Genomic DNA, 19,658 nt, shown 5'->3' with positions numbered 1-19,658 from the left:
TTTGCTTCAGTTGGATGAATCCCACATTTTTTATCAATGTTATTTTTAAGTTTAAGTTTTTGTCATAATATTGTAAACATTAGCATTAGTAGAGGCATATAATGCAAAAAATCAAGCTTATATAGCATCAGCCAAAAAAAAAAAAAAAAACCCTTCCCATTTCACCCATCCATTCACTCCAAATGCTTGTCCAATTCTGCCTTGAACTTATTTAAGTTTTCGACCTCCACTACAGCAGATGGAAGTTTGTTCCAACTGTCAACCACCCGCTGGCTAAAGGCAAATTTCTGGACATCTATTCTACAATTGTCTTTCCTCAATTTAAATTTATCTCCTCTCATGAGAAACATGGCTGGAGATGGAGGCAGCTTGTAATCTGAGCAAGAATCCCATCAGCATTGACCTTGCTCAAACCATTCAAAGCCTTATACACCTCAATTAAATCACCTCGCAGATGCCTAGTCTCCAGACGCTGCAATTTGTCTTTAAGTCTATTTAAGTCAATTAAGTCTTTCTTGGTAAGAGCAACCCTTTGTTCCACTCACCAATCTCGTTGCCCTTCTCTGTACTCATTCCAGCAGCTCTACATCTTTCCTAAGATGAGGTCTTCAGATCTGTATGCAGTGCACAAGGTGTGGCCTGACCATTGCCTTATACAAGGGGACAATCACCTCCTTATCTCTGCTACCAAAGTATTTATTATCTTTTGAATTATATATATATATATTAATACCTGGATAGTACCTTCGGGTGATGGAAACGCATAGGATGATAGGTTTAATTTCCTTTTCTTTTATTAATTATTAGTTTTTTTTTTATCATTGTTTTATTCGGTTTTTATTTTGCTAGTGCAGCATAAGCCATAGGCTTTCTTGCACCATGCGGCCATTACTAATATTAATACTATATATCGTATGTAGAAAGTTAGAGATTCCTTCATGTGTGTAGATAATTTTAACGAATAAATCACTTAATTTCAGTAATTCCGTTTTTCTTGCTAACTTGGTCCACAAGTATTCATTATTTCTGAAACTTCCTGTAAATAGAGAGTTCTGGTGAGGTTACTTCCGGATTTCTGGGAAGAGCATATTCAGAAGTATCTCCTCCCCATCCTTTCCCACCCAGAAAATCAATCACTGTATTTTTATTCTAGGTAATCTTGGCAGTTCCATTAATAGCAAATTAAAGCAATCAACGTAAACCCTAGAGATGCTGGACTTCATTAACTTTAATTTTCTTTAATTATTGTCTGGCATATAACTAATTATAATCAACGATATAATTATAAGAAAAATAATATAAATCGTTTGTAGGCAGCATCACGATTACCCCCTTCCGTCCTTTCGCATGTACATATGCGCGAAATTATACAAGATTTGAGTATGCCATCCAAAAGTAATGGAATATTCAATAGAAGATTAAAGAAATTAAAGAAAATAGAAGATTAAAGAAATTTCAGTTAAAGTCGTCCTTGATCTTCCTAGAGATTAGAAATACTGTCTAATCAAACTTAAATATTTATAGTCGCCTCGAATTTGAACATACAGTATTTGTAACACATTGTTGATGGTGGTCGATAGTAACAGTTTTGTTCCTTCTGAAGTGTGTGGCAATGTTTAATTTGATAGTTCTTCTATCAGAAACTTTTTTTTTTTTCGCAGTTTTATTCAATTATTTTTCTCGTTTCGACCACAGTCCATAAGGAAGAGTGTCCGGTTTGCAAGAGAATTGCAATAGAAGTCTTATCCGTATTGCCTTACATCTAGCGGTATTTATGGCAGTGGATATCTCGTTCAATTTCCCTCCGAACCTTTCAAGACTTAGTTGCTTGTCATCAGGGTTAGCCGTCCCAATTACCTGGTGAATTATTGACTAACGAGGAAGTCCGCTTTAAGTGACAAAGGAGCGAGGGGAAATAATAAAGGAGAAAGAGCAGCGAGTGGACAAAGGGGGATTTCAGGACATGAAATGAAATGGAAGGAAGAAGGTTCTTTTACAACGAACAAAAGGTGTGCTATTAGCAGTAAGAAAGTGAACTGTAAAGAGCGAGGCAAAATGAGACCACCAGTCTTCTATCATGTAAATGCAATCGTACTACGTTATGTTGCAGTTTAAGTACAAGAAGAAGGGATTGCCTTACTACGCAGTTAATCATTAAGTAATGTCTTCACTGTAAAGTCTTGTAACGTTAAGTTAATACCGAAATCACGGAGAGTAACTGGGTGCAGCAACACTTCATGTTAAAAGATGGATTAATTTTAATAAGTGTGTTATGCAAACTATTTCTCCTGCTGAGGCTTGATACTTCCACAGGGGTTAGAGAATTTAATAAAGCTCACTATACATCGTGCCTTATTGCAATAAATATGCATTCAAACGTCATCTCAACAGGATATTAATATTGACGGTGAATGATAGATGAAGTCTGCTCGGGTTTGTAAAATTGGTATCTGTAATGTGGGTAGGTACATTAAAATACCGAACAAAAGCGTTAAATCGAGTGAGAAATTTTCAGGCTGAAAAGCAAAAGTTCAGTGAACTTTTTTAATGCGAATAACAGCACGGCGGAAATAATATTGTAGTATTTCTAGACACGTCCATTTAGAATTAAAGCAAGTTATATGTTTTTTGGGTGGTTCTTCTTCCATAGTTTCGTTCTACAACATTCTTTTGCACAACTTCCCATCGTTCTTGTTCGAATATTTGGAATTTTATAGTTTGGAGTCCATACCTTGTCTATCGCGGTGATCTTCAACAAGTACCTGTCACAACTTGTTGAAATAAATCTGTTCTTGGTAATATATGTTCATATACGAGAGTTTTCAGTTCTACAATTTGATTGCGTTAGTTTGTAAAAAATGACTAAATAAGAAGGCACACAAGGCTACACATTAGTTAAGTACACAACTTTTCCATTCTTTAAATATACTGTATTTTATTGTCCTCATTTTTTTTGTTTCCACTTTTCAATCGTGTGATGTATTGTATATAAAAATATTCGTTCATGCAATAACACATAATTAATGCTATCATTTAATTTTATATTTTTATTTATTTATAAGTTGCGCATCCTACAGACAGCCACATGATGAATAATAAATGTGAAACAATATTTTAAAAGTGAAGTTCACGACCGACCGAGGCAACTCGCAGCGATTCGTTTAGCAACACGAAATCTGTGCATCTTAACTGCATGCTTACAGCGAAATACACCAATTTCTGCATTTTATTTCTGTACCTAGTTTGCTCTTAACTAGATACAGAAATAAAACTTTTGCTATGGGAGCTATTATACAATTTTAGGAATAGGGAATTTCTGCAATATAACAGTCTGCTACTTAAATGCATTGATCTCGTTTTGTGGAGGCCCTTCACGACGAGTTGCCGCGCTTTTGTACTACCCTTTAAATACAAAGCACTTTTTTCCAATAGCGAAGTATATCGCTATTTATTTTAAAATGTATGCTATTTCCTCTGTCTCGGTAGTGTTCCTTTTTTGGGGGCTCATCGGCGGGAAGATGCCTAAATTAATACCGAGGCAACTCGTAATGAAGTCCCTCCACAATACGAGATCGATTCACTTAGTATTAAATATACTTTTATCTATTACTCACACCGACCGAGGTTGCTCTTACTTGTATGACTTATCATAACAATATTAAATAATACATAGAATTAGGCACTCTATAGATAAACAAATCCATAGAGCAATAATATGTAAAATTTAATATCTGTGAAATATCGAAAAGGTGAAAGTCTCAAAGTTCTGACTGCTATTGCCTTAAAATCCTCTTACGAATATATACCTACACTCATTTGAATTGTATATATCTCAGCAGAGTGCTCCTGCTAAAATGAATGGCCGTTTAATATTAACTTAGGCCACTTTTCCCATAGTTCTTCATTTTTTCCAATTGATCTTCACTAAAATGGACATGAATTTTAGAGCAAACAAACAACAAGTGGGAAATTTAAAAACAAAACAGTTAAATAGCCAATTTTTAAAAAAAAAATGTAATATCATATAGCACAGCAAATGGTGAATATTACCGGAACAAATATTCATTGCTAAATATGATAAAATTCACCATCTAGTTTTTTAACCCTTTTGCGAGTATATACCTAAATTTATATATTTTTAAGTTCTTTCACCGCAGTATCAACAAATTTCGCCTGTATATGGGTAAATTCTTTTGAAACTCTTCAGAAACAGTGTAATCTATTAATTGTTTATTTAACGATTTCGAAAATCGGCGTCAATGCCTATGGCCCATTAAACAAGCTTCGGAAAAATGTGGACTTACGTAAGTTGAAATTGGAGATATTCTTTGTAATTCGGATCCAAAAATTGCTGAGACTAATAAATGCAGGTTATACGCACAATTTCTTCTCGTAATTTTATATACAATTTCACATTCTTTTTAAAAAAACTGATTTTAATTTTATTTTTTGAGAATTATCTCTCTCCCATGTTCAATTATAAAGTCAAAATAGAAAAATAATAATTATAAGTTAAATTTTTCGACATCTAAATTCCACGAAAAATACTCGTTATTGAAAGCAGTTTAATTTCCCCCTTTCCCTTTTTCCTCCGAAATCTCCTTCAAAGCTCTCGAAAACAAAATGGAAATTTCACTTTGAACATTAAAAAATATTACTGCAGGAATATTTTGTGACTGGAAATGTTCGTTAGTTGAATGTTATTTTTGAGCATTCTAAGCAAACATATTGCTGGATCTTTATTGGCATAAAAATAAGTCTAAATACGGAAATTGCTTAATGATATAACGGTTCTACAGAGAAAATCTAAAAGGCAATTGCGTTAGCTGGTTTTACTACCATCATTAAAAATGCACCGATAAACAACACCGGCTCAATCTTTCAATAACGTGCACGAAAAAGTAGCACTGAGTCACTTTCACCACGTACTTGAAAAAAGTGAATAAAACCTCAACTCAAACAATTCATGGATTGGAGGTATTCTTCCAAAATTAAATTAGAATGTCTGGATATTTATGAGATTTCACTACAGTTCCTAACGATTCAAAGCTATTGTGTCAATAGTCGAGTAACTCAATTAATAGGAAAGGCTTAAATTAATGCTAATGACACAGATGCTGTTCAGTATTAATGGTGATAGCGAATATTGGCAACTGCAAATGTTGGATCAGTTTAATTGGATATATTGCTGCGCATTAATAATGGCGATTGGAAGTGTAACATTTTAGCTGAAGATATAATTATTCATATCAGCTAGTGTAAATGAACGTTGTTGCAGGCGCTCATAAAGCAATTTGAAAGCATTCCTATTTTGTCCTAACTGTACCCATTCCGTTTCATCATAATGTAAGAGCCATTTCCTAACGATCTGGTGTCATTCTGAATATTATTCGAAGCAGATAAATGTTAGTAAAGGCTAGATATCAAACGTTACGCCTTTTAGTTAATCTGTGGGAATCAAATAAATCAACGTGCCATTTTGGTGTACGGTCACGTGACAGGACAGATGCACGTGAGGTGCTCAGCAGAAGCTGTCCTGCAAGGGTTCCTAGAGGGCTTGTTCCAGGATCTGTGACGGGCTTCTATACATCGTTCTCAATGTCGATATACTCATGGGTATGAATCATATAGCATGCATGAAACTTACCCACATAGAACTTGAGTAAGGCAGATGCCCTCGTGATTAGCACGGTTTGAAGAATCGCTGTCCTTCCCATATTGGGTGGAAAAGACCCGAGTTCGAATCCCGTCAATGACTGGAGGAATTTTATGGCCCATTTTCACAATGTGGCTGAGTTAGTCGGTCTCAGGCGAGGGTAGCGTGGGATATTGGCATCCAGAAAACGTGAGATATTCATCTAGAAAAACAGAAAATTGACGACAGAATAATACGCGCAATTTAGAAACACAATATATGCAGCGCTATATGGCCTAAGTTGCTGATGCGCCTAAAACCCAACAACAACAGCAAGACAGATAACGCCTCCCCTGTGCCCGCACTCATATTTTTGCAGTGGGAGAATAAGATAGGTCTTTCCAGAAAGAGCCTAAATAATTTAGGCTCTTTCTGTAGCCTAAATAAATACAAAGGATCTGCAACACATCAGCTGCAGATCGTTTGTATCGCTGTAAAACACCAACAGTTGAAATCCGATTGGTAACAAATGTTTATCTGATTGGATACAGCTGAAGCCAATCGTTTTTTTTTTTTTTTTTCCTGTATTTCTGGAGCTTTCACTGAAAATTTTCCATATTAGCATTATATTATAGTGTAGTGTACTTAAGTTTGGATAAGCATCTCACCATGATTTTTTTCACGATTAGACGCTTATCACATCAGAACGATCACCTACACAATTCCCTTTTCAGGTGGAATTGTATGGATTTCATGAACTGTGTACTTTATCAATTTCAACCAAGTGAAACATAGATTACAAAAATATATAGATCACACAGCCGCTGTCATTTTTGAGGTAACTACAAATTTTATTCGCGTTCCACCTTCCAAAGAAAACGGCAGCATCCTGATTCAGTGCTCAAATACTGTAGACTCAATCTCCATACTCTAGTGAAAATCCAAAGGGCATATTACTGAAAACAAAGCAGCTTTGTGCGGGTTTCTATGTCCATCACATGATGGTACCAATACATATTCTCCGATACAATGAACAATAAACACTTAAAATTCACGGAAATATTCCCGAATGTTCTTTCGGGTATTTGTTTTCAGTGGTGCCAGTATCCTTTTTAAGAATCAATGATTAAAATGAACAGCATGACAGATGAGCTGAAGTTTTTCATCACCTCACATAAGCCTGGATTTGCCGACCGGGCTAGCCGGGTGGGTAAAGTGCCTACCTGGCAACCCAAAGGTTGCGGGTTCGATTCTCGCCTCGGGCTTGGATCAAATTAGCGCAAAAACCTTGGGAGGTGCATTACGGCCACAGAAGCCTATTCGCCAACAACTACCAAAAAAAAAAAAAAAATATAAATAAAATAATAAAGTAATTTTCAGGAAATACGTGTGAAAGAAGGTTGTTCAGAAAACGGAATTTAAAGGAATAAATGAGGAAGAGGAAAAGTTGGTTTTGTTAGTTTGAAATTGAGCAGCAAAAGGATGCTAACTGATTGCTGCACGTGTTCAGACTGGTTTGGAAGAGAGCAGGAATTATAGAGATATAGGAATTAGAGATTTTGAGAACAAGTAGAGAAATACCATCAAGACCTGGCGCTTTCTTGGCATCAAGACTTAAATTCTTCTGACTCTTTTTGACGGGAGCGGACAGGAGGCATTGAATAGAGTGTAATGGGAATGAAAGAAAGTTTACAAGATCATCAATACGCGAGTTATAAGAAAAGTAGGATGCTAGCGGGTCAGCTTATCTTTGGCTGAAGTGGCAATAGTTTTGACAGAGGTGGGAATAGAGATCGGCAAAAGTTGCGACAAATAGCCTTTGGCAAAGGGCTGGGCAACCATATAGACAAGAAGCAAGTTTTCTGCTCTTAGCCGGTTCGAAATTTAGTTTGGATTGATTAATAACTGCTTCACAATTGTTGCAAGCTTTGATATAGACAGAAAATGAACTTGGAAATTTGGAAACCAGCCAATTGCGATATGCCAACGTTCTTATCTTGAACAGCCTTAGCACATTTATTAGAAAACCAAGGTTGAGATAAAGGACGAGATTTTAAGAAGGGAGTGTGGAATAAAGGATTCCATCCCTATAAGAATCATTTCGCTGACGCAACCTGAGAAAATTTTGACCTCAGGAGAGTTGAAACAGTAATCCGACCATGGAAAAGAAGAAAGGAAATCTCGCAGATCATTCCATTTTGCATTTTTATAATGCCAAATAACACGAGGTTGAGACTAGCCACGAGAGAAAGGCTCCATTGTAAAAGAGACCATCATCAAGTTGTGATCTGAGGTGCCTCTTGGCCCACCCACTCCAACCATGTAATTAGTAGGGTTGTTTCAGAGAAAAAGGTCAAGTATGTTGGCTGAGTTGGCATTGTCTGCTATTCTGGTAGGTAAATGAATAGTCTGTGCGAGGTCATTTATAATTGCAAATTCTTCGGCTTCTCGACGAGCTGGATCCATGTGACTAGAAAACGGAAGATAACTGGAGTTCTGAACATTAAAATTACCTCACTGTTCTAACCCTAATTCTAACCCGGATAAATAGCCTGATAATTTAAAAGATAAATGACCTTTTATCTGGAAACAAATTTTACATAACATCCACAATTATGAGTAAATTAACCCTTTATTGCGAAAATACAGAGAAGCCCAGCACTGCCTCATGGTTGGGGGCTGGAATTAACAAAATTTACAGATGATGTAAAATTGGAAATTTTATATCAACTTTAGCACGTAGTTTTCAGCTGTATTTGGAGACAATATTAAGAGACGCTTCCCTGGAATTTATTGGAGTGGTGTAGCCTTCAGCCATTTTTGATCAGGTTGGCTATCTTCTCTGTAGGATTTTCTAGAGACAAACTTGTGACAATATATTCTGAGTTGATTAATTAGTTGAAGTGCAGAGGTGGAAAGAGCTTGTCCGTTCTGTAGAGCCCGTTCAGTTTAGAGATGCACAGTTGCCTGGTCCATGTGTTCTCACAGGATGGCGCTGCAGTGACAGCGGTTGTGATGTTGAGAGAAACCGCCACTTCCGAGAGTAATTTGCACAGCAGAGATATATTGGCCTGTTTTTTTTTTTTTTTTTTTTTTGAGTAGATGCAAGGAGCTTGAGTTTTTAGTACATTTCCTGCCTGGATATCGTGAATGGAAATCCTAATTTCTTGTTTAGCCATCTGAGGATCCAGTAATCAGGAGAGAGGAATATATATTTTTAAAGTGGCTTGTGGGGATTCCTGACTATATCTGTGCTCCGTATGTGAGGATTAGGTAGATGTATCGTTGTACATGTTTGGTAATGATTGCTCTGTTGCGTATCATGATTATTTCTTGGTTGCTCAGCTGAATTTTTCTCGACACATGTGCACAGTAGCAAGAAAAGGATTTTTTTTAATCAAAGATTATGCTCAGATCTTTGTGACAGTGCACTCTTGATTTTGGAGTGTCTTGAATGAGAATATCTATTGGCTTAGACATCAGGCAAGGGTAGGTAATTTGGGCAGATTTCTGGTGGTTTAGTTGCTGGTTAAGTTGAGGGTTGAAGGTACTGGACCAGGCTTGCTACTGATTCATTGGCATCCCGATTAACTTTTTTTGTGTCATTATTGGGTCTGAAGATAACGATTTTTAAGCAATATGAAATGATGCTGCAAGTGATTTTAAGCAGTGGCTGTAGTGAGGCTGCGGAGATAATTGTTGATAGAACTCCTCCTTGGGGCATACCTGCAGATGTAGTTACTGTGATATCCTTGGAGCTAGATATGGACACGAGGAATCTATGGGATTAAGTCGTATAGTAAACTACTAAGTGCAACTTACAGTGGACATGAAGCTGATAAGTAATGTTTCCATTTTGCTATATAATGAAAGCACAGTTTGCACATTTAATAAACACGAAACTAATGTTCTTAGGAAGCATTAACTGTCATTTTACGAACTGTAGCCTTTATATTACCCAGCTCAAGTCTTGTCAACCTCCATTGGCCTCAAGATTCAACGAACTATTTCAGACAAGAGATCACCATTGGCTGGATGATATTAGGTTATTGGACCAATCTCGGTGGTTGGATGATATTAGGTTATTGGACCAATGCCAGTGCACCCGACACACAGTCGTACATCAAAGCCTCAGGATTGTAATCATGTTTGTAGTAAGCTTTGAAGTGTTTTCGGGCCTACTGCCGAATCTTGCTACAGTAGTAAATTGCCATGTGCCTGGTGGGCTTCATTCATTGCCAGCGATTCGAATATGTGCAAGTCCGTCTGGACATACAGCCTAATTACAATATTAATTTTTTATACTTTTTTAAAATTTATTCATGATCATAATGGCGCTCTGTAAGTCCTCTGTGGAACTCTCCTTCGGCTAAAAGGAGGTGGGGGGGGGAAGCGATGGTTTTTTTTTTTTTTTTTTTTTGTAAAACAGCATAGTGTGTAGACACCTCCAATCCCCAGTAGCTATGAATAAAACAGCATAGGGTTTGTCAGTGTCTCCTCATTTAAATTACATAACACTTCGAAAGCTCCAAAGTAATATTCTTTAGTAATTATTTAATATAAATACTAAATTACGAAAAATTTTATTTTGTTTCTCAGAGCAAAACTGGAGTTACAATTAATAAGCTTTCGGCTGGGAGGCAGCCTTCTTCAGATTGAATACATGAATGGCAGTTGGAATAGAGATGTGCACTGCCAGGATGGTGCGTGAGACGCGTGGTTAATTGTTTGTTGATGTTTGTGGCTGTGACATATGGTGGTGACGTGGCCAGCGTTTGTCTATGGATAGAATTACTGCCTCTGTGATGGGGTTAACTTGGCAACCACTAACTAATGCTTCTCTAATAGCGAAGAACCTGAGGCTATTGCCCTAAAAAAATTATGTAATTTTCAATTACTGTACACCGTTAGCCATGTCTCATATTGTGGAGCTACACTTCTCAACTGGGCTGTCATCATTGCAACACTAGGGTACCTGTCCACCCACCGAAGGAGAGCCAATAAGCTCTGAAACGGTGCCGTCTGGATGGTGGTATTCGCCGAGAATAAGTAACAGTAGTCTTCTCTGTTAAAGAAGCGTTACTTATTCGAGGTAGTGCAATATCATTGTGAAGGCATTCACAATATGAGATATACTTAAATGATGCCAATTTTGTAACTACTTAGTAGTAGTTGGCTACGTATAAACATGATGCTATAACACAAACCTATACGTTAGTTAACTTTTTCGCAACCTGAGGCTATTGCCCTAAACAAATTGTAATTTTCTCTTTTAATAATTCATTGAACTTCATGTAAATGTTTAATGAAATTTAATTATCAACAGCGCGGAGAACTTTTATGATTGTTGTTGATTTTTCAGGAGCTCCAGACCATATTACTCCATTTTTATTGTCTTTAGAAATGCATGGTCATTGGCCGATTAGCATGTTGTACTGGATGACAAACCCCAGAATAACTAGCGCCGAAAGTTCCACTCCTTGTGCCTGAAATCGGCTAAATTACAGATTGAATTGAAGGAACCTTTAGAAATTCTTCGAGTCATTGACAGGGTTAGAATCCCGACATTTTCAAACGGATGAAAAATACCGAAACTACTATATTGTAACGGCGGACGAACTTTTAAGAGTTCAGGAGCAAGTTATATTCGTACATATAAACTTCGTCTACAAAATCGTTATGCAAGCAAAAAAAAAAAAAAAAAAAAGGAAATTAAACAAAATTTAATTCAATTATTTTAAAACTTTTGAATAACTATAGGAGTTTAACATTAAACGAATAGTAACACTTATCACTGAATATTTATAAATAGGGAGTAAATTACAGGGGACTTAAATTATGTGAAATTTAAAATTTAGCTTTGAAATCAGTATTGCGACCTGAGCACGAATTAATTCCCACCTTTCAAAGGCTTTTCCCACCTCTTTGAGCTTAATAGAAATGACCAATAGCAGTGGCAATTATATCGAAGCCAGAGTTTAATACTAAACAATCATTAACAGAAAAATACCATGCAAAGTGCTTTTTAAAAGTTAACCTGGTAAAAATTTTATTATCTTATTTTATAAATTTATATATATATATATATATATATATATATATATATATACACACTCTAAGCACTTATTTTCTTCACCCACACCGGTTGGGAAAGGCCCGGGTTCGAATCCCGTCAATCACGCTAGGAATTTTTATGGGCTTTTCAGAGCACGACTAAGTTAGTCGGTCTCACGCGAGGGTAGCGTGCTTTTTTTCTAAAACCCATAAATAAACGAGCCTATTGCCTCTTCACCGTGTTCGTCTGTCTGACCGTCCATCCGCATGCAACAACTCTACTCCCAGTGGACAGATTTTCATGAAATTCTATATTTCGATCTTTTTAAAAATATTTGTCGAGTTAATTCCAAATTTCATTAAAGTTAAAAACATAAATCCGGCAATTATTATTTGGAAAAGAAGAAAAACACAAATTTGGTAGCTAAATGAATATTTTATGAGTTTTTAATGCAGGATTGTTAGCTTTAGAGAGTTCGTGCACGCTTTGCATGAATTGTTATGTAAGACTCGTGGATGTGGTGTCCCTTGCGAATAGATAACTATGTATATATTAAAGAGACTTAAAAAAGTATATGGGAGAAAATTAATAAATTTATGCAGTTGTAATTAAATCTTTTTTTTTATAAGTAAAATTAAACGAAGGAAGGAAACAGTTCGTAATGATTTTTACATAATTAAGATATTGATTAATTAACTGTAAATATCTGTAAAAGGACTTTTATTTTTTTTTCGTAAAAAATGAATGATATACGTTTTTTTTACAAAAGTTAAGCTGGCAATGTAATTCTTAAAAAAAATAATATTATAATAGAGGCTGGTATATATTACAATAGAGGGGTTCAGTGTAAAAATTTCACTGCATCTATTTCTATGCAGGGGGGGGATAGGGTTAGACAGTAATTTAAACTATTCAAAAGAAGTTATTTATTCATTATTTACTTCTTTAAAATAAAAAAATCCTAATAATAAATCTCCAGAATTATTTATTTAAAACTTTAAATCCATTCCACTAGCTCTGATTCACAGTGAAATATATATACAATATATACATACATACATACACATTATAAGTCAGTGGTTTTTAACCTTTTTTTAATAACGGCACCCCTAAGTAATTTATTTTATTTTGCGGCACCCCTACTCAATTTTCTGCCTGTTAGATCCGATTCTCTCTCTCTCTCTGGGATATTAAAAAAAAAAAAAAAAAATATATATATATATATATATATATATATATATATAATATTATAATATTAAATATATACGTTATATGATAGTTATTACAATAATATAATTATAAAAATTGTATTTCATAATACAAAATTATATATATACAGTATATAATAATTTTATTCTTTATATAGAGCTACTGAGTAAACATCAATTATAGATCACCACAAAATTAAAAAGATACTGTATACCTTTTTATAATGAATCAAACATATAAATTAAAAAATAATAATAATAAGTTTAAGTAACTTAAACCCAAAGTACGTGGCACCCCTGGAATATTGCGCCACTTTAAGGTGCCGCGGCATCCCGGTTGAAAACCACTGTTATAAATGTTCAAAGTGAGTCTTCAGACCAAAAGAGCAGTTGTATGATAAGACTTTAGCATAAAACTAAGAGTACAAAGTGAGTCATTAGGCCATAAGAACCTATAAAGACTAAGATAGCCTGAGTTGGTTTACTGCTTTATATCCTATAAATAAACATTTAATTAGCAATAAAATAATGATTATGAGGCTAATTATTGGTATTTGGATATCTTGATTGGTACGTTGACGAGGACTAACACCATTCAATATATCCAATGAATAATCAGCGAAGGCTATCTGTTTGTTTTTCTTCCTGTTTAACTAGGTCCAGTTATCAAAATTATAATCATTTACGCCATCTTTAACAGCAAACAGGCAAAATAACAGCTAGCTCGACAGAGCTTTGAAACAAATAATACGGAATATGAGAGCCAACAATAAATTTCATGTGAATTGTGGTGTATTTGATACATATGAAAAAGAAGGCTTTTGCTGACTAAAGGAAAAGGAAGGAAGGAAGGAAGAGTAAGGAAAGCCAAAGCACCTCGATTTCCCTCCTATGCACATATTACTCTTACAGTAGTAATTAGATTACAGACTGATGTAATGTTTAATCAATAATTTTATGGACATTAATCTGATACGCTTTTTCCACTTTTCTTCCTTTTACTACCTTTTCTTAATTATTTCGTAATAGTTTAAATATACATCCGCACGCTTATTTATTATTTATAAATACCACCATATTAATTAATCTCGCAGCCTCTTTATAGACAAAGCACGTCTAGATTTTCTGCAGTGAATCTGTAGAAAATCAGTAACGGGCAATTTAATTAAACAACTCGACTGGAATTTAGAAATTGATACATTGGTTTAAAAAATGCCGTAATCATATTTTCGTGCTTAAAATAAGGGAAATCATTTCATTGAAAATATAAAAAATTCAGATAAAAACGAAGAAAATATCAACGATAAATATTTCGGACGTCAATAATTACCGAAATTACTGGCGTTTTATCTACATCCAACAGGTTTGCCACGTGATGAAGAAGGCAATCGAGTGCGACGCAGATAGCCTTTTCAGCTTCTGCGTTTAGTATAGAAGACTGCCGAAGTCGATGTAATCTTAACGTTTCCCATATGTGATGTGAAAAGACACCTCACAGTTATAAAGAAACGAGTTTAAACCTCTTCACCTTTTTAAACAGTGACAATCCTCTTGGATCGGGAGCTATCAACACCGTACAATGACCATGACACCTGGTGAGGCCTTACCTATGGATTCCTGCTGTTCTCCAGCCGCCAAAGCACTCGGGATCGGCATGGTTCTGTTTACCTTGATAACGGCCATGAATACGGGTCAGAGAAACATGAATAGAGAAAAGGAGAGAGAGATAAACTGAAAGAGAAAGTCACGAGTCGCGGAGAGCACAGCAACCCACAGACACGCCTTCCGCGTGTGACAACCAACAGGTACTATTGATCAGGGGATTTCATTTAAATCATTGCCGGCAACGGTCACGTGCAACAGCGCAAGCGCCACCGTAACCAGGCGCTCGAGACACAGTATATTGATCATTGTCGGGGGAAACGATGTGTTACGTTGAACGACTTATACGAAACACATAATTCATAACCGAGAATCGGGGAGACGATAGGAGCTCGTGTGTTGTTGCAGTAAGTTAGCTAATGAATGGTTACTGAGAACCCGCAAAATGAAAGATGGTGAACCAAAAAGACTGGCTGAAATTCGATTATAAGAATTGTGACCAGATAGACAAACGTTCCTGTTGTACAGATAGCAGGGTTTTAGAACTTATTTGATCGAAGCGGTATTTTCAAGGTCAAAATGAAAGTTATTTGAGGTCAACATTTCGTTTTCCGGGAGAAAGCACCAATCATGATGATATTGCTTACGTGATTGTATACTCAAAGATAACAGTTTAGGAAATTGCAACAAAATACACAGATATAAATAAGTTACTGTATTTAATTTGTATAATTAATAGCGTTTTCTTATTGCTATCGTAATGCGGTATAATGTAAACTGCAGCCATTATCAAACCCACTGCAGGATGGAAGACTCCTCAACAGTTCAGGGAAAGGAACCATAACCTGCCACGCTGGTCCAGGGTTGGCATATAGACCATATTTAGCAGTCAGGGGCTTGAACCCGATCTACTCAGAGCGTGTACTACTGCACTCCCACTCGGCTACGGAAATCATTTGTATAATTCAACATCTATCGCGATCATTTGCCGATTGTCCCTTTGTATAAGGCAATGGTCAGGCCACGTCTTGAGTACTGCGTACAGGTTTGGAGGCCTCATTTTAGGAAGGATGTAGATTTGCTTGAGCGTGTACAGAGAAGGGCAACAAGATTGGTGAGGGGAATGAAAGAATTCTCTTACCAAGAGAGGCTTAAGTTCTGCAAATTGCAGTGGCTGGAGACTAGGCACCTGCGCGGTGATTTGATTGAGGTATATAAGGCCTTGAATGGATTGAGCACGCTGAATTCTGATGGGATTCTTCCACTTGTTCAGATAACGAACCTAAGGGGGCATAAATTCAAATTAAGAAAAGACAGATGTAGAATAGATGTGCGGAAATTTGCCTTTAGCCAGCGGGTGGTTAATTGCTGGAACAAACTTCCATCTGTCGTTGTGGAAGTTGATAGGTTGAATAAATTTAAGGAGGAACTGGACAGGCATTTGGAGGGAATGGTGTGATTTTTTTTTTTTTGGCCGATGCTGCATAAGCTCATACACTTGCTTTCTTGCATCACATGCCACTACTACTACTAATTTGGTGACCTTAAAAATGCGTCATATAAGAATGCTTGCGTTCCGTCGTGGAACTAATTGTTCGGTAGCTTCAGCACGCTTGTGTGAATCTGAGTTTAACAACACTGTTATTATTTCACCCTCTCTTCAACTTCCAAATCGTAAAAATTAATCTCGTAACTGCTTCAATATTAAAATTCATGAGGTTCTGAAATTATATGTTACGCTCCTACTACTCCACGAAAAATAATTATTGTTATTTAAATATCTATTGATCTCACCTCTACTGTTTACCCCAAGTGGCTGCTAATTGTAGCTTAGGATTGATTATAAGGTTACTACTCTGGTCTCTAAAAGTTAAGTTACAACCACATTTTTTTTTTTTATTTTTTCCATTTAAATTAAATAATTTTTTTTTACATAAATTTGAGATGTCTTTTAACTTAACCATCCCAATAACCGGAATAAGATTTTATTTTCTAGAATGTGAAACTCAGGCCGGCTATAAGAAGTACTCAACTATTATAGCACTTATTTCTACTCTTATTCATTAGGAAATTTGTATAGACTGCAGATAATAGCTTCTCCGGAGATAAAAGCAATGGGCAGTTTCTCTTTAAAGAAGAGTGGAGGTGATCAAAGAATGTAGAACGTACTCTCTGTTAGAAGAATAGCAGAGACCAACAGAAGGGACCGTTATCCTGGATGCGGTCTGATCTGTGTTGTGACGAATAGCAGATCCGATCTTAACAGCCTTGACTACTCAAATGCACCGTCATATGATTCTTGAGCCCTATGCGAGGATTTAAAAGTACCAGGCCCTCAATTCATTTTTGTGGATTGAACTGATCGTCAAATTCTTTAAAAGTGTGAATATACTACGGATGGATTAGTCAACTGAGCTTCGAACTTGAATCCGATTAAATATGTCTGAAATTCTTTAGACATGTTTAAGGAATTTGACGACCAGCTGAGTCCACAAAAATGAATTGAGATCCTTGGTACCTCTAGAAGTCTCTATCTCTAATTTCCTCCATAAATTTTCATTCGCTAATATCCATTCCTTTATAGCAGTGGGAACTATTACCAACATGAAAGCTTGTTGTGAGAGTTATTTGTTTATCAGAAGCTGATAACGTTCTTTACTAATCATGTAGAAGCGTGCAGAATTTTAGCTCAGCTTGTGTACCCATGCTCATTTATTTGTAATTCATAAAAATAAAATACTTGTTTGTAGAGCAAATATTTTATGAATTTTCATAATAGTATCCTAGAGTCTTATAATAGTACATTTTGAATAAGAGATTTGGCAGAATTTTTACCAAATGTATAGGCGCCTCCGTAGTCAGGTGGTCAGGAGCAGCAGTGCGTGGCACACGCTTCTTGATTAGACCGGGGTTCGAGCCCGTCACCACCAAATACGGAGGATGTGGAAAGGTCAGAGAATGACCACCGCATATCCCCGGAGCAATATGGCCTTAGTTGCTAATGCTCCTAAAAACCAAATAACAAACAAACCAAATATATATTTCTTGATATCGGGTTATATGTTAACTATGGGAACCAGTATATAAGCATAATTTCAGCTGTTTCTTCTAGCCAGCGAGTTGTTGATTAACGGAAAAGTTAACTTAGGAGGTAGTTGAGGTTGACAGTTTGAAGAAATTCAAAGGTTAACTGGTTAATTGCCAACGTGAGGAAGGAAGCATAAATTTTGGATTTTCTTTATCTTACTTTTTTTTTCTGCAGATATTTAATGAGGTCGATGGATCACCAAAGACAACTTTGGACTACTTTGCATTCCTTTTTCACCTTGTCGCATGATAGCCTTAGATGCTGATGCGCCATTAAACTTCCAATAACCAACCAACCTTTTTCACCCTCAAGTTCTGTGCTTTCCACAACCTATGGAAATACATGATTCCTGTACTAGATTTTTTAAAAAACTTCCCAAATAACTTTTTTTTATTCTTTGAAGCAGAATCAAAACATTTATTTTACGATTATGTCTGACACAAATGGACAAGTGTTGAATGGTTAGCAACGCTGGGCGAATTTTCTGGAATCCCCTCCAGTGTTACCACATAAATACTTTGTGGTCAGTGTGAGACAGTTTCATTACTAACGACTGGCTAAGATTGCTGCTCTCATTAGGAGGTAATTTAACGAAGGTTTTCGCGCAGTAGCTGAGTTGGTCAGTCTCGATGACCGTTGGGTGGTTTTTGTCCTGAAACTCAAGTTTGTTTTTCATCTTGCAAAAATGCAATAGACTGTATACATAGTTTGCAGGCATGAGATGGAGGCTTCGTGGTCTTAGTTGATTTCCGCAAATCGTAACCTTTCTCCAATTTTTAAATTTCAGTAACTTCTAACTGTAGTATTTTTAACTTATACACAATTATGATGAACTCGAGGATATTTCTTGAATGAATTCAGTTTCTTCACTGTGAATTCCTTTAGCTCTTCCAATAACGATCGACTCTCAGGTTATTGCTTTGGAAAACGCGGCCTAATGCTTTTAAATCTATCCTCAAATTACACTTTAAAATTCGATATTTTAAAGATCGATATGACGAATATTTATTAAAATATAATTCTTTTCTCAATCTTAGTCTAAATGACGTGATATTTCTGATCTTTTCTTTTTCCTCTAAATAATAAAATTTTTGTTAGAATTTCCTAACATGTTAATTTAATCCATTTATGGTTCATTTATTATTAATTATAGTTTAATTAATTGCCTTTAATATTTAATTTCCATCGTTTATGATTTGTATTAGAGTTAAATTTATTTAAATTTCTTTTCTATTTTAATAGCTTCTCTCTCTTTTTCGTGCTCGGTGTTCTAGAGTGCAATCATTTTTTTATTTATTGTTAGCTTATACACATATCTTTTAAAATGTTAGTTTAAAAAAGTTTTATAATCTTTCTTTCTTCCATACATTGTAATTGAGGAATGTGCTGTAAGGTATACGTAATAAAACAAAAGCTTTCTAAAAAAAATGTGCATTGATCATTTATAAGAGAGGATGGAGAGAAAACAGTTTCAGAAAGATATTGCCAAGTTCTTACAAACATAAACAAACCCTACTGCATTTGTTTGTTTGTAACTACTCAGTCCTAGAAACGTGTATAAAGTGAAATATTAAAAGTTCCCTCTGTGTAAATAACTCATCCAGAGAGAGAAATGCTCACATAAAAATGAAAGGGGCCACATAACAGGAGGTTTCAGAGAGAGAGAGAGAGCAGTGTGATTACGTATATAAAATACTAAAATGTCGATTGGTTGTGAAGCAGTATCACAAACAGTTGTATTTACAGTATATGCTTGAATGACGTCAAGTGAACATGGCTGTCGATTCCACCTGTTCCTCTATTATGAAAGTTTCTATTTTTATATCAGGTAGTCCAAGCAATTATATCAGTAAGGATATCTAGTATGTGCAGAAAGAGAGTTATTAAAGAATATCAGAAAGCTCATTGGCTGGTGTTTAGCCTAATATTATAGGTATCCGAAAAAGCATTTAGGAACCGAACTAAATAAATTATCCTTTCGGACGAAAAATTAAATTGTCATTGATTCAGCCTGCTTATCATATTCGTTTAAGCGTTTAAATTTGTTTACTTATTTGGCACATTAAGGAA

The 19,658-nt window shown here is 35.7% G+C and overlaps 1 protein-coding gene across 1 annotated transcript in view; it reads right to left on the bottom strand.

Annotated features, from left to right (window-relative positions):
- Positions 1 to 14,688, bottom strand: part of LOC150076307 (synaptotagmin-10-like) — a 157,016-nt gene extending 142,328 nt beyond the window's left edge. Inside the window, exon 1 of the mRNA XM_090387492.1 lies at positions 14,506 to 14,688. Within this exon, the coding sequence (XP_090243618.1) occupies positions 14,506 to 14,581 (76 nt within the window). The 5' untranslated portion in view covers positions 14,582 to 14,688. The remainder of the gene's footprint in view (positions 1 to 14,505) is intronic.
- Between the last annotated feature and the right edge of the window lie 4,970 nt (positions 14,689 to 19,658).

The sequence above is a fragment of the Mastigoproctus giganteus genome, chromosome 13, assembly GCF_048544385.1.
Source record: "Mastigoproctus giganteus isolate SK-2022 chromosome 13, ASM4854438v1, whole genome shotgun sequence".
NCBI lineage: Eukaryota > Metazoa > Arthropoda > Arachnida > Uropygi > Thelyphonidae > Mastigoproctus > Mastigoproctus giganteus.
Note: the sequence above shows the minus strand (reverse complement) of the source record. Positions and strands in the feature narration are given on the sequence as shown.